At 38.8% G+C, this 16,209-nt stretch overlaps 1 protein-coding gene across 1 annotated transcript; it reads right to left on the reverse strand.

Annotated features, from left to right (window-relative positions):
- Positions 1-419: 419 nt before the first annotated feature.
- tnfsf11 (TNF superfamily member 11) lies at positions 420-15,145 on the reverse strand. Its single transcript, XM_077728111.1, has 4 exons — positions 14,775-15,145; positions 9,774-9,809; positions 4,862-4,985; positions 420-2,294 (listed from the first exon to the last, which is right to left on the reverse strand). Exons 1-4 carry the CDS (start codon positions 14,973-14,975, stop codon positions 1,882-1,884), a joined length of 774 nt encoding a protein of 257 aa, XP_077584237.1. The 5' UTR covers positions 14,976-15,145; the 3' UTR covers positions 420-1,881.
- Positions 15,146-16,209: the final 1,064 nt, after the last annotated feature.

The following is a 16,209-nucleotide window of genomic DNA, read 5'->3' on the forward strand; positions in this document are numbered from 1 at the left end:
GGGTCAGGGTTAGGGTTCGGGTTAGGGTTAGGTTTAGGCTTAGGTTTAGGGTTAGGGTTAGGGTTAGGGTTAGGGTTAATCTTTTAATGATAGTTACATAATTTCAATATGCCAAAAATAATGTTTTGGGTGATTTTTCTAATATAAAAATGTGCACACAGCTGTGTAAAAAAACTGTTTCTTAATATATTATTAATTGGTTTAAGTAAACTGGAACTGATTGTGCAAAAGTTGTAAATAATGTTGTATTAAACCAATTCAAGATCTTTCAATCAAATAAAATCGTGCTATTTTTGGCTACTCAAATTCTGGAATGAAAGATGTTTCTCTGGTGCATGAGAAATGGTCATTAAGTCTGAATTCATCATATAAATCCCAGTGGGAACTACATACACATTTCAAGAGAGTGAAACTTTATTACAAAAGTAGTATTTTTATTTAAACACACAAACATAAATAAAAATAATAATAATAAAAACAGATACAATATTTTCATTTGAAATCAGGTATGCAATCTTGTGGCATAGACAAATCCATCAGTTTAGGCAAGTGCACACACAGTTGTCAAAATTGAAATATTTAAATATGAAGTTAGAGCTGAAGCTCTCATGTTTTAATGAAAGAAAAATGCGCTCCTACAGTTTCCTAAGTGCTGCATAATGAATGATGAATAGACATAAAAATATACATGACTTATTTTTCATTTACATTGAAAAGCCACTTTAACAATGACCCTTCTATGTACTTGTATAGCTAATAAATAAATAGTGCATATTCCCATTTACCCCATGAGGGACTAATGAAAACCAAGGGAAAAAAATAAGTTAAAGACAAACCAAATTCAATTTGGTTCCTCCTTTTTGTTTTTGAAGAGTCTTTTCATGTCATTCCAGAACAAACAGTCCAGCTGCCTGTATCATTTTTAAACACAGAAAACCAACCTCGTTGTTTGTCAAAATTCAGTCAAACATGTCAGAATGACAATTATCCATCAGAGCACATTTGTGACGCTTTTGTTGGAACTGGCTAAGTCAATGAAAGTAAGATTAGCCAGAGTCAAAAATTCACAAGATAATTCAAATTGTGATGAAGAGCAAGTGACTATGATGTCACAGAAACCAACATCAAATTTCCAATCAAATAACGATAATCTACAGGGTAAAAATACAATAAATCTGTTTTAATGTATTTCTTCTTTAGTTTAAATACCTGTCTTTGTCGCTGTTTATTTGCTCAAAAGAATAAAAAGGTGTGAAAGGATACTCTCCAATTCATGTTGATAAGCAGAGAGCTGCCTAAATGTAATCATTTTAATATCGTAAGGCAAGGATAATGGTGGAGTTAAACTACAGTATTTCTGTGTTCCAGAAACAGAAAAACCTATTATACAATCAGCGTTGTAAAAACTGCATGAAATACTCTAGGCACAACTTGTATGGGGTCCGTAATCTGCGTAAAAACATAGCCCTAGTGAAGGTACCTCGATTGGCCCGCCTGGATCCCGCCAACATAAATCATTTTTCACCCCAACAAAACATTGACTAGTGCAGCTGAGGAATACAATGGTCTGGCTGGTGTTAAAATGCAAACAGATGCTGCATGAGCTTCAGTGTTAACACTGACTCGATTAGCAATCCCTCACTTGCGCCTTGTCTGTGTATTATCAGTGCTTAAAACAAACTAAAATGAACACGAGTTTAAAACAAACAAACAAAAAAAAACTGCAAGGCAAGGCTACATTTAACCAAGTCGAGTGTGGGTTTTCTCATGACGAGACAAGGGCTGTGTAAAACTATTGAATACACACACATTCAGTATATCAGTGGTTCTTTGGGGTCACTTCAGTAGAATGGCTGCATGCCACGTGTATACTCTTTCAAGCTACCCAACTTTAATTGCCCCAAAGTATGTACCCTCTCTTTCAGGGTCGAGTGCCCATGCGTTGGAGACGGTCACGTATAAGGCATCTCCTCGGTCTAGCCAAAGGCCTCTGCCCTGTTGGGCGCAGTACATGTTATAGCTGAAGCTGTCCCAGCGCTTGGTGCTGCCTGTCTTCATCAGCAGTTCTTTTTTGCTGTTCTGCTTGATGCTCTCGTGGTACATATACTGTATGAGCTGCACGTTGCTCACATCAATGGTGGGCCCTCCAAAACCGGGCTTATAGTAGCGGAAGCAGGTTTTGGCGTACACGTAGTAGAAGCCCGACCTGTTGACCAGCAATTTGCCCCTCTGGTAGTCCATCTTGTGACTGTCCCCGTGTACTTCGTCCCAGTCGATCATGACTGGATCTGGTTCTGAAATGACAAAGAGAGGTTTGAGCTAGATTTACATACCATATTTATTGGAGTTTAACGCACACCTGTGTATAAGGCGCACCCATACTTTGTGAATAATAATTGGCATACATTTTTTCTTCACGTTTTCTCAGCTCACACTAAGAATTGTACCATTGCCAATTACTAGCAAATGCTGAACACATGTCGCTACATGACAAAACATTTATTCACAACATATGGCATGAAAACCTGGTAAAACAAACTACCAGTATGAACACAATTCGCAAATGCAGTTTACAATTTCAAATTCTGAAAGGCCTATTCATCATCATGATATTTAAAATGTTTCAAAGTCTGGTAGAATGGGCTCTCTTGCGCCATCTGGCGGACAAACAGGTTTTTACGTCTCCCATTATAATGACTGCAAAGGGGACTTTTTCAATGGCGGATGCCAGTTTTTCACCGGGATGTGGTCACAAAAGCGAAGATCTCTTGGCTACGGCACACCCGAACTTTGTTTCAGTTTTTTGGTACAACATTTTGCACGTTATATTTGAACAAATATGGTAGATGCTACCAGGCTACAACGTTTGCTAATGGTTGTGACCCAGCAATATCACATTCTTAGTCTCGCTCAGAAGATACCTTACCAAGCCCCCCTTCTCATAAAGACGCATGCTTGTACGTATACCGATATGACAATACCGAAATATCATGTAATGTGAAAAAAGAATTGCCCTTGAAATTTCGAGTCAACCTATTTCACTTAAGGACAAGTTAATAATATAGTTAGTGCCTTAACCCTTTCATGCCGGAGTTATGATGTTCATTCCGCCCATCCTCGAAAGGTTTGCGGGGGTTGCTGGAGCCTAACCCAACTGTCTTAGGCGAAAGGCAGACTACACCCAGTCAGTTGTAGGGCAGGCACACAGAAAGACAGACAACCACTCACAAAGCCAACAAGTAGGAATCGAAACAAAACTGCCTGCACCAAAGTTAGGCGGGAGAACCACTACACATTCTCTATGCATACTCTCTTTGACACTCATTGATTAGCATCAGCCTACCAACCTTTGGTACTTTAAAATTGCACACATTTTCATGTATTTTGACTTTTAAATCCAAAATTGTGGCTTTCAAAAAAACTAGATTTCAAAACATTAATTGATTATGTCACTCTCTGTCAAAAAGGTTCCCGGCCTGCCCTAGACTATAGACTTGCCCTAGACTATAGACTTCCCCATCTGCACTACCTAACGCAAAAAAAAAAAAAACGGCCAGTGAAAATGTAAAAAGACCCCAGAGGCTTTTGAAGAACTCTTGGAAGTCTCACATCTTTTCTCTGGCATTTCCACTTTAGATTAGATTACATCAAACTTTATTCATTCCATACTCGGGGAAATTCAGTTTGTTGCAGTAGCAAGAAGGTGAAAACACAGACAGAGGAAAAGAGATAATGACGGAGAAGAAAATGGACACAAGTGGTGTTAACATTCAGACATTTTTTTTGTTGAAGAGTTTGTTGGTTTTGATTTCTCTTATCTTGTGTACAGCACTTTGCTCAACTGCTCTTGTTTTAAATCCATTCATTCATCATCTGTTCTATTTACCCACACAAAGTTCATGGGAGGGGGGTGCTGGAGCCTATCCCAACCAACCACAGGCAGCAGGCAGGGGACACCCCCAATTGGTTGCCGGCCAATCGCAAGGAACACAATGAAACCAACAATGTTTCCAAAACCACGGAACTCATCCTGGACTTCAGATGAAACAAGACCGCTCCGCTCTGCTGATCTCACTTGAACTATTTATTTAATAATTTCTTATTTAGTGATTATTTATTTGTCTGTTTGTTGTTGTTATTTGTGCACTGTGGTGAAAGCTTTAAGTCTCATTATACTTGTATAATGACAATAAAAGCTTTCAATTGAATTCAACTGAACTCAACTCAATTCAACCACTCACAATCCCACCACCACTACGTGGGAATCAAACCCAGACTGCCAGCACCAAAGTCAGGTGAAGAACCACAGCACAATCGTGTGGCCCATCGTTTTAAATGTGCTTCATAAATAGAGCACAAAAAGAGTACACATTTAGTACAACATTAAACATTATTCTGTAGTACTCTATGATAGCGATGACGTCATTTTAGTGCTGTATCGTTTCCAATATTGGTGCAACACCAATAAAATCAATACACTTGTACTACTTGGTAGCTGCCAAGTAGTAATATTCATGGTGCCAGTAAAAATTGCAAATAATTCAACCCACACATCGTGGTTGTCTAAATTGGCTCAAGGATGGTACTAAACAATAACAAGCTGCTTTGGGAGTGACTGTTTTCCCAATATCTACTAACCAACTTTATTTTATTACAATTGGCTTTAGTATTTAAATACAAACACACTATTAAACTATTTTCTAACAAGTCAATAAATGTTTTGCTTGTTTTGTTAATGTTAGTTATTAGGGAATTGTTGGAAGACCATGTTAAAGGAAGAGTTCCATGGTCGAAGAACTGAGGAAACTGAGAGTGGCATCATTTGAATTGCATGCACTTAATTAATGTAATCAGGACTTACTTCTTGCATACTGTTTATCCGCCTTGATGTGTAGGTGGGCGGAGGGTGGTTTCTTCTGGTTCTTGAGGTGTTGGTTCTTCCTGGTGTCTTTCAATGCGTTTAGAACCGGCTCCGTCTGCACTTCCTACCGCAAAGACCGGTCGAGAAGACAAATGGTCACAAAAAGGCCAGTGAAAATGTAAAATGACACTAGGAATAAACACATTATATGTTTCACCATAGTTGTCACTTGAAATAATTGTTGAGACTTTTTTGGTGTGTGTACTTGACGGATGTCGAGACAGAATGCACACACGCACTGTCTCATTCAGTCCAAACATGGTTTCCAAGCAAGTAAACAGTTACCGCCAACTCACAGCTGGCTCTCAAACAGTAATATTTACAATCTGAACATCAACACTGCAACTCCAAAATCATATTCCTGCTACAATTCTGGCTACTGATAAGGAGAAAAAGATCTCTGGTTGTTGCCATGGTGAGGGCAAATTTAACAACAGGTTTTTTGACATTTGAGCAACAGCCTGGAGGTAATTTTGTCGCTTAAAATGAATCATTTAAGATTAAGATATATGTGACTTACCAGTTATACACAATTTAAATCTTTTACAGTCGCTCAAATGTAAATTTCTGTCGAACTAATGATTGATACTATTGTTAGTATCCTCTTATATTGGTGGCTATGACAGTTCCACCCATATATTTTTTCGATACTGGTTAGTTTTTTTCCCAAAGGCGAGCAGGAATTAAGTGGTAGTAGTACTGTTGAGCAGCAAAACAGCACGTATAAATAAACATTTCCATTCCTGTCTTCACCCATGAACAGCTCTATTTTCAGTAAACCCAGAAGAAGAAAAATACACACAAGAGGAGTCTCTAGAACTGTAAGGCAGAAGTGTCTAACACATCCTCAACTGTATGACAGCCATTAACATGGACTAGTCTTCATTTGCGTGTTATCTTTAAAAGGACATATTTTTATTTGTAGTCCCAATGGCAAGTTGTCACTGCCTGATCACCCGGAAAAGAGGATCATTCCCATTTGTTGTCCCTTCTAAAGTGTTAAATGTGGGGGCATCTTAATTGATCGCATGAATTGTAATGGTCTAACGCAGGGGTCGGGAACCTTTTTGACGAAGAGAGCCATCAACAATTCATATTTTCAAACATTATTCCTTGAGAGCCATACTCAGAATTTAAAAGTAAAAAATACATGAAAATGTGAGCATTTATTATTCATTTCATCACTTTGAAAGTAAAAAAAAAAGTCCAAATTCTTTTGAGAACATTATTTCACTGTTGCTAATCAATGAGTATCAATGAGAGTATGCATGCAGTCTAATGAGTCTAATGAAGAAAAATTATGATTTAAAAAAGGCGTTAGAGATAGTTTCGCTGCCACAGTGCCGGCGTGACGCTCCCATTGGGGGACTCTCACCAGCGGTTCCCATATTTTACCACACAGGTTCGCGGAGAGCCATATACACCCATCAAAAGAGCCACATATGGCTCCCGGGCCATAGGTTCCCTACCCTTGGTCTAACGACTCACGTGGTGTAGTGAACCATTTTAGTTTTGCATGTTCGGTTCACTTGACCACTCTTTAGATTTAGTTTTATGTATTTCTTTTCTTTATAACATGCATTATTAGTGGGAACTAACTGCTGCGAAACACAATGAAGTCCTATGGGAGCTTCCGCATGGACACCTTTAGTGTTGGACTGAATAAGTACTTAAGACTTTACAGGGATGATAAGTTTTCATTCATCCATTTTGTGAATCACTTTTCCTCCCAGAGTTTGTGGGGGTGCTGGAGCCTTTTTCAGATGAGTCAGACTAACTCAGATTATCAAAAACCATGACACAAATTCGATTGTTAATATATAAAAGCATTCTAATTGTTACCCCCGTTTTAATGTGTACCGCACTTAAAAAAAACACCAAACTGAAATTATATTATAATGCACTATTACCTGCAAACTTTTTAATTATAAGTTTATTCATAAACATTTTAATTTATTGTTAATGAACTTTTTAGCATTTTATCCCAACTATTTGCCTGTAAAGCCCTTTGCGATCTTTTCGTGGTTTAGGGTTCGACTATAAATAAACGTAACTGACCATAAAAAGGTGTGCGTGAATGTTCCCTCTCAAATTCTGAGAAGAGTTGGCAAATAAATGATTTCTCAAATGATATTCCAACAAATGCTTGTGTGATGAGTCAGTACAACCCTTCCAATAAGTATGAGTAAATGCTCCACTTAATATTGGCGTTCAAATTGAGACATCATAATTCAAAAAAAACCTCATCTCAGCCAGAATTAAAGGATTCACCCAGTGGGTGTTTATCTTTCTCTTTAGTTTACAATTATTTATTTAGCTGGATAAGCAGTATAAATAAAAACTGTTCACGGAAGAATATCAAGAAAAATGTCCAGTTCACTATGAACATTCCCAAGGTCGAACACAAGTAAAGCATGCCAAGACCGATGAATGAATTTATTCATGCATTCATTTTCTTAACTGCTTATCCTCACAAGGGTTACAGGGGGTGCTGGAGCCTATCTCAGCTAACTATTGGCACCAGGCGTGGGAGAACAGCCTGAATCAGTGGAAGAGCAGCACTATTAAATGAAATGAAAAATTTACAGAATGGTAGTGGAGAAATGAAGCTGGCAAAGTTGAAGATGCTGAAATTCTATATTTGAGAAGTAAGGATAGATAGCATCAGGACTGACCAATCAGTTCAGACTGGTAGATTTGAAAGTAAGGTAAGGTCATTTTTTTCAATGGTTTGAATGTATAGGGACAGTGGACAGAAATGACAGGCAGCTGTACATGAAGTTGCAGTCAGATGCAGACAGGAGAAAGCTAAACATTTACAAAGATCAACAACATCCTCGAGTCTGATCCCCCGCCCCCAAAGTGGTCAAGGCAAACACTCAGAAGAACTTATTTGAGCATAAGGTGAAACCTGGAGACAGGACCACATTTGGGAGATTCTCGCTTCCAGAATGTGATTGAAACGACAATATTAGGAGATGGAGCTTTTTAAGATATTGACAATCTCACAAAGCCGAAAGATTGTTAAGTCATCTTTAGCAAGGGGTCAGGAATGTAGGACTCGTGAGCCATATCCAACTCTTTTGGTGAGTCTATGTATTAGGGTACAAACTGTGTTATTGTTGGCAGGTAGCACTTTGAATCAGTTGATAGCCAATCGCAGAGCTGAACGAGACGAACGCTCACACTCATACCAAGGGACAATCTAGATTGTTCAACAACTCTAGTGCATATTTTTTAGAAATGTTGGAGGAAACCAGACTACCCAGAGAAAACCTATGCAGGCACGGTGAGATACTGAAAACTGGACAATAGAAGGTCGGAACCCACCAGTGATTTCACCCTTGCATCTTAGAGCTGTGACGGAGGACGTGCTAACCACTTTGACCTACACGACCCTAACACAGCTGACTTCAGGCGAAAGGAAGACTATACCTTAGACTGGTCGCCAGTCAGCTGTAGGGCACACAGAGAGACAAACGACCATACGCACTCACAATCATGATGTCAGCAGTGGAAATCGAGGCCGCGCCTGCCCACAAGAAACTCAGGCGAGTGAATGTCTACACCACGAGATCTTTAACAAGCAGGCTGTTTCACATTTTTGCATGTAATTATCTGGACAAGACCCAACATATTCTATGTCAATAAAGTTAAATATTAAACCTCATCTCATTTTCTGAATCGCTTTATCCTCACTAAGGTCTGTTTTATGGCTTTGTTTTTCAATGAGTTTATTAAAAAGGGATACAGAATATATTGTGTATTTTGCTCATTTTATTTACAGAGTAGGTTCTTAATGTTTTATGTGATACACACTAGATAAGATGGGAATGCTACCCATTCTCACATCTAGTTTACCTATCTTGCTGTCAAGCAGTTGCAGGTCTTTATTCTCAGTTTCATTTTAATCCCCATTGTGTGCATTTAGTTTTTTGTTTGTTTGTCTATTTTCTTTTAATATATACACTGAATTTTGCATAAAAATGTCTGGCGACCAGTCCGCCTTGCACTTCTTGCAAACTGCTTTAGATCATGTACATGACACAGTTCCATTCTGTAATATAATGCCTATAAAGTATCAAGAATGGCAACATGATAGTGGTGATGTTAAAAGTTGGATCAAGTCCAACAAGTCGCCACTAAAGGTTCAGGTACTGAACACATGGCTCATCTGTGTCCTTGTTCATGTGTTTGTTGGGTGTTTGCAGATATAAATATTGGAATGCAGAGCTGAAGACTTATCAATGAGTTTCTGAGTTGGTATCCTCATGATGTATTATCTTCATTAAAATTGTAGGAAGACCCTGTTATGACCTAAAATGATGCGTACCAATGGAAACGTTTTCGAAGCTGATGGGTACGCATCTTTTTGGGTTACCATGTACTTTATTTCCCCTGTGGTTAAAATTTTTCGCAAACAGTACCGTTTGTTAGGCATCCAATGTCAAATTCAATAACAATCATTCTGATCAAGAGACAGACAACCATTTGCACTCACAATCACACCGCCCCCGAGCATGAATACGAGTGAACGACTACACCATCAGGTAGGTGACACTTTCATTAATAAATAATATTTTCTTTCGTCAGAGAAAGCTTACCAAATAAAAATTATGATATTGACGTGAATTCCCCAAAAAACAACTATGAATTTGCAGGCTTGAATGATATTTACACACAATTGTCAGTTATGCCAAAACTCGACAAATTTTCCTAAAATGTAAGCAGTTTTTTCTTAAATATTTATTTAGAATGTATTATTTGCATCACTTTCTTGGGTTGTTTCATTGGGCATTCACTTCACCAGTATTGTATACGATATAAAATGATTACAATGAATTATACTCACTTCTATGAGCCGATGTGGAGCAGTGGTCAAATCTACCTGGAGACGAAAAGGAAGAAAAGGCAGAGGTCATTACACCATCTCAAAGAATGTGCTATGTAAGCACTTTCTTGACATTTGGTAGTGTTACCCGTTAAAACTTTCGATAAAATCCAGGCTGCCTGTCTCGGGGAATGTGTGTATGTGTTAGTGCAAGTGTACGGTGTGTGGGAGTGTTTTCCAAAGTTATTTTCCAAAGTGTACTCAGCATTCCCAAGCAGCAGACTTACAAGACAACATGATTTGAAGCATGATTTTTTTGTGACTGTATCAACAAGTCCTAAGGGCTCACATACAATGAGGGGAAGAAAAACATTTAATGCCAATGATAAGAGCAACATTTCGACACTTGGCGGCAAGATTGCCAGGAAAAGTCTTGCAGGTGTTGAATGTGGATGATGGTCCAATGCCAAACTGCCCTCCTCCTTCCTAAGTCATGTAAGCAGGCGGCCCTTGTCAACGGCTTTACAAAAACTCTGTATGCTCATCTGCCAGAGTTTTCCAATGAAGAAGAGTCTGACTGATGGGTATTGCTAGATCATTCCAAACCAGTCAAATTAAACAACGTCATTCTTCTCTCCACTGCTGGCCTACACCCAGCAACAAATAGCGCTTAAAAAAACAAAGTATCCCTCAGTTGAAGAATAAATGCCAAGGGTATGTAATAGGTTTACTCATATTTCTTTAATATGGATGTCAGATGTCTTCCCTCCACCAAGCAGTCCCTACTTCCATATTGTGGTTAAGAGCAGGTCGTGAACCTGCAAGCTTTAGTACTTTTTGCCAAGTCTGTGCAGACTGAGCTACATTTAAATGGCCAATTTTACTAATTCTATTTCTGATGTTACTAGTCCCGATGGATGGATGGATGTTACTATCGCATGACTACAACCTCAAAAATCAGACGTCTCCAATAACTGATTTGTACAGATTAGTGGACTATTAGCCTCTACATTTTTTCTCTCTCCTTTTGAACTCTGTAGCTTTAATACTAAAGCAGTTGATTAATAGATTTGAGTATAAGGTTGGGTGAAGTTGATGGGGGTTCAGCTCAAGTGAGGTATGTTCTCATTAAGAGAAACTGATTGTTCTGTTGCTAATTCAGTTTTTGAAATGTTTAACCCTTTGCCTGCCTGGTGCGGGGAGGATTTATGCTTCCGAAAAACTGCACTTGACTCATAATAGGTTCTATTTCCTTCTTTTGCAAAGTTTTCTGAGGATAAGGAGACCATTTTCTTTCTAAATCTACCATTATTAACTTTCTTATATAATTCATACATTTATTATTAGTATTTTTTCTCATTTCATCACTTGTTTTCTGAACCACTTTATCCTCATTAGGGTCACGGGGGGTACTGGAGCCCAAAATTAATAGCCAGGCATTCACAGGGCACAAGGAGACAAACAACCATTCCCGCTCACACTTCGGGGCAATTTAGAGTTTCCAATCAACCTACCATGTCTTTAAAATGTGGGAGGAAAGCGCAGTACCCAGAGGAAACCCATGCAGGCCCAGCGAGAACATTCAAAGTCCACACAGAAGGACATGACCTGGATTTGAACCCAATTTAGGCCTGTCACGAGACTGTTTTAATTTTCGCAAAAATGTGCATCAGGCAGTTAAAGGGTTCAATTGTGTAGGAACTATCGTTTGTAATCACATCTACTTTGATATTCTATTGTTTCCTTTGTTACTGCCTCCAAGGTTTCTCTATACAGTGACATATTTTAGCCCTCATCTTTGCACAGCTTAGGAAATTGGAAAATGTATAATATATATTATATTAATTGTAAGGAAATAAAGAAAAAAATGAATGAGAATGCTAAGTAGTATTAATCTTCCAGTTTCAAGCCTGGCTTCCAACCAGGACCAACGACAATGGAGACAATAAAGACTGATTGTATGATTAAAACACTCTAAAGTCCTCTATGGTTCTGAATATGAATATAGCTCTTACCAATAGAACCACCAACTCCATAATTGAGGCAAAAAAAGAGCAGAACCATGGAGTTGGAGTTGAAATGTCGTAAAAATGAGGCGCAATATTTTACGACAACAAATCTTGGTCTAAAAAGAAATAGTAGATTTGGAAAATGGATAATAAAAGAGTAAGAAAGTGAGAATATGAGTCATAGTTGCTGATTCAGTGCCCGCAGGTGACTCCAAGTAATGATTATGTTCAAGTAGCATTTACGGCCACATTACTGAAATACTTCTTGCTTAGAGTATACTTTCCAGCATAAACACTTATAGTTAACTTATACAGTAAGTAACAGTTATAGCGTAAACAAAGAATTGGCTAGACTTTTCTATAATTTACTGTATATATTAGATACCAATATTATGAAACACTGAGTCTTGTTACTATGTATTAGAAGCAATAACATATGCAGTATAATAATGTATTTAGTGTATAGTGCGTATGTAGAGTTTGCATGTTGTCCCAGGGCATGTGTGGGTTTCTTTCAGGTACTCCGGTTTCCTCCCATGTCCAAAAACATGGATGGTAGGCTAATGATTGATTCTTTCCTTGTGCCCTGCGATTCGCTGGCAACCAATTCAGGGTGTCCCCAGTTTGCTGCCAGTAGTTTACTGAGAGGGGCTTCAGTGGGAACCTCCCCAGTGACCCTTGTGAGTATAGACAGTCATGAAATTTAATGAATCAATAGATTCAGTATATGTATGTATTATTGTTTTAGAATGTGTACTGTTGCCATTACAAAAAATATGTAAGTCCTCTATAAAGGATGGAACAAGTGCTGGTTTCAAGGTGTTTATTTGTCAATCCAATTTGAAGTTAACTATAAATACGGCAATTAAAAGAATAGTCAGTTTAACCAAAGTTTATTTTCAATTAAACCTTCAAGTAAGGTAACTCGTAGTGCAAATTGTTAGGGGTGACTGACCTATATTAGTCGTAACAGGAGAAGTCTTATGGTAATCATTTAAAGAAAAGGCATCTATGACTTTAATTTAAACAAAGCAGCAAAACACACACACATACGCTAAAGAACATCCAATACTTAGAAGTACGGTAGAAGAAAAATAACTAATCTGTAATTCACCATTTAGATTACTAGACAGTAACCGCAAATATCAAAAATGTACCCCATTTTTAGTAATCTGTACCCAAAGATAACTAAACTGTACCCACATTTGAATAATCTTTACCATCAGTTTGGTAATCTGTCTGCCCTTCACGAACAAAGTTGTTAAATGGTAACTAAAGCACATTTTCTTTGGAAGATGAACAATATAACACCAGGTGTTATCATTTGCATATATGCTGCTTTCATGTCTGTGTGGTGTTGATTTTTTTGCTTAGCTATGTCTTTTCTGTTTCTTAAGTAGCCGTATTAGCAGTGATTGGATAAATGTAGTGTTTCTAATCGTCAGTGCAACATGTAAGTAGGTGCTTTTTTTGTCTTGGTGTTTCGAGTCTCCACCAAAAAAGGGTGATAACCATTTCTGGGTCATTGTTAAACTGTATCCACAGTTCAACTACAGTATAACAATATGTGGCCTTAGATTACAAATGTGTGGGTGCAGATGACTAAATCCTGGGTACAGATTCGCTATAAAAAATATTTGTTTTCCCCTGGCATCAAAGGGGCTCGTGTATAACCTTTCTGCTCTGTTGGACAATCTAAATTGCCCTTAGGTGTGAGTGTGACCGTGAATGGTTGTTTGTCTCCTTGTGCCCTCCAATTGGCTGGCCACCAATTCAGGGTGTCCCCCGCCTCTGGCCCGAAGTCAGCTGGGATAGGCTCCAGCCCCCCCCAAGAACATAATGCACATATCCTATCATCTTGCAATATTTATATCTACAAGAATAATATTTCTGCTATCCTTGTGTGAATACCGTGGGCTGAGTAAGCTTGAATAAAGCGTAAACATAGTCACCATTTCAATATGAAATAAGCATAGCTACTTGATAGGAGTGAGTGAGGTTTTGTAAAGGCACTCAGCAAAATGTTTATGCAGAAGACAAAGTGAAGGCATATCATTCCATAAACACATTAAGAGACCAGCAGAAAGTTATCCAGATGCTTTCCAGGTGAACCCAAAGCACCCTGACACAGCTGAATGTGGTCTGCTCCCTTTTGGCTTGTCCCGACAAGACCATCATCCAACTCCCCAAAACCACCAAAAAAGTCAATCGTGGCACTAAGAAAATATTTTTCCTAGATGAAAAGAGTTTTCTTAATGACCTGACAAAAACAAATGAGGCATGTGGATTATTTTGTTTTGATTCGTACGTTTTATTTTTGTTGCATTTTGCAAGTTGGAACACCCCCTCCGAGTCCTTATGAACTTTTAGCAAACTGTCTTGTCATGTCGAGGATGCTTATCTTTCATTCATATGTAAAGTATCTATATATACTTATTCATTTACATATATATACATATATAAGCGGGCCAATGGTGCGAGTGGTCAGCGCGTTAGCCTCACAGCTCTAGGGTCCTGGGTTCAAATCCAGGTCACGTCCACCTTTATGGTGTTTGCATGTTCTCCCTGGGCCTATGTGGGTTTCCTCTGGGTACTCCAGTTTCCTCCCACATTCCAAAAACATGCATGGTAGGCTGATTGGACACTCTAAATTGCCCCTAGGACAGCTGGGATTGACTCCAGCACCCCCGTGACCTAAATGAGGATAAAAGCGGTTCAGAAAATGAGATGGGATATATATATATATATATATATATATATATATATATATATATATATATATATATATATATATATATATATATATATATATATATATATATATATATATATATATATATATATATATATATATATATATATATATATATATATATATATATATATATATATATATATATCCCATTTCATCTCATTTTCTGAACCGCTTTATCCTCATTTGGGTATGTATATATAAAATCAAAAAAGAAAAAGTAGAAGATGAAGAAGAATAAGAAGGAGAAGAAGACCTTACCTCCTGCAGATAACCCGTCAAGTGTAGCAGGATGGCCACGCTGGAGGCCACCTGAAGCAATCCCATGATCGCTAAGGTGCCGAACAAGAGCGGCCGATGCGAGTGCTCCGAGCCGGTGGTGGGCTGGAGGCGATGGTGGCCGGCTTCCACGTCCATGGTCGTGCGAAGGTAGCCTCGATACTCGCCATGGGCGGTTGCCATGCTCCTGTGCGTGCGTTCTTGTGGATGGATTCGAGGTAGGCGCTTAAGTGAAGCAGCGTCAGTGTGTGAGCGTGTTTGTCCGCGGTGAAGTGGGTGGGCCGAGGCTCAGGAAGAAAGTGTCAAGTGAAACGCCTGCTGTTCCTGTTCCACTCGTGAGGCGCCTGCTTATAGTCCAGATGGAGCAAGTAGATTGAGGTAGTCCTTATCGCAACCTCATAATGACGTGATCCACCTACTCCCTTCAGCGTCCACACCCCCACCAAGTTACATTCCAGCATTTATCAAAGGTTATGCAGGTCCGCTGCACAGCATGAGCGCATAACTTTCTGCACATTGGGCCCCCATGTGGTCAAAGGGCACCATCACATGTCAGAATCTCTAGAGAGGTATGGTTGTATTTGTTGACTGTATTAAAAGTATGGTTGTCCCACTTGGTGGAAGGGTTTTTTGGGGGGCTGGGAAAGAACTAGTACCGTATTTTTCGGACTAAAAGTCAAACCTGAATATCAGTCGCATGACCCAAAAAATGTACAATGAAACGAAAAAAAACATAAGTCCCCCTGAGAATAAGTTCCATTTATGGGGGAATTTTATTTGATATGATCCAAAATACACAGCAGACATGTTATCTTGAAAGTCATTTAAAATAAATGAATTCACTAAATCATAAAATTAGTGGCAGTCTCACAGTTCCTAGGTGCTGGGTTCAAATCCAGGGTTTTTTTCATTACCTATACCATGACAATTTCAAGATAAAATACAGAAGAGAGGAAGTGTCGTCAGGCCGGCATGCAAGGCTTACGATGCTGTAGTAAAAGAGTAGTAGAAATGTGTTTTGAAATACATATTGGTGACGACCTAAATCAAGTTTTCCAGGAACAAGTTATTTTAGGCATCAGCCTTGACGAAAAATCGTGAGGTTCCTTACTCCCCCAGCCTATAAAACCTACCACTCAGCACCAAGAAACCTCAGCAAACTACAATCTTTTAATCCTCTTTTATTGGGAATGTATCAAACAACATGCATGATTTTGGTTAGGCTTGCACAACCACACATTATTATTTCATTGCAGTCCTATATTTTGTCTGTGTGCATATGTGTGTGGGAGGGGGCTGGGACACAAGACCACCGTTTTGAATCTGCATGACCTTTTGAGCTTGGCAAGACCCTGGTCCTTGGCACCAGTACTGGATGTGGTGCTGTGGTGCTGTCTCAACATCAGGGGGTCGTTAA

This window comes from Stigmatopora nigra, chromosome 11, assembly GCF_051989575.1.
Source record: "Stigmatopora nigra isolate UIUO_SnigA chromosome 11, RoL_Snig_1.1, whole genome shotgun sequence".
In the NCBI taxonomy this organism is placed as follows: Eukaryota; Metazoa; Chordata; class Actinopteri; order Syngnathiformes; family Syngnathidae; genus Stigmatopora; species Stigmatopora nigra.

Coding starts and splice junctions, on each gene's coding strand:
- tnfsf11 (XM_077728111.1), bottom strand. CDS start 14,975: ATGGCAACCGCCCATGGCGAGTATCGAGGCTACCTTCGCACGACCATG. Junction 9,810..14,774: donor TGACGGGTTATCTGCAGGAG/GTAAGGTCTTCT, acceptor TTTCGTCTCCAG/GTAGATTTGACCACTGCTCC. Junction 2,295..4,861: donor GGATAAACAGTATGCAAGAA/GTAAGTCCTGAT, acceptor TTGTCATTTCAG/AACCAGATCCAGTCATGATC.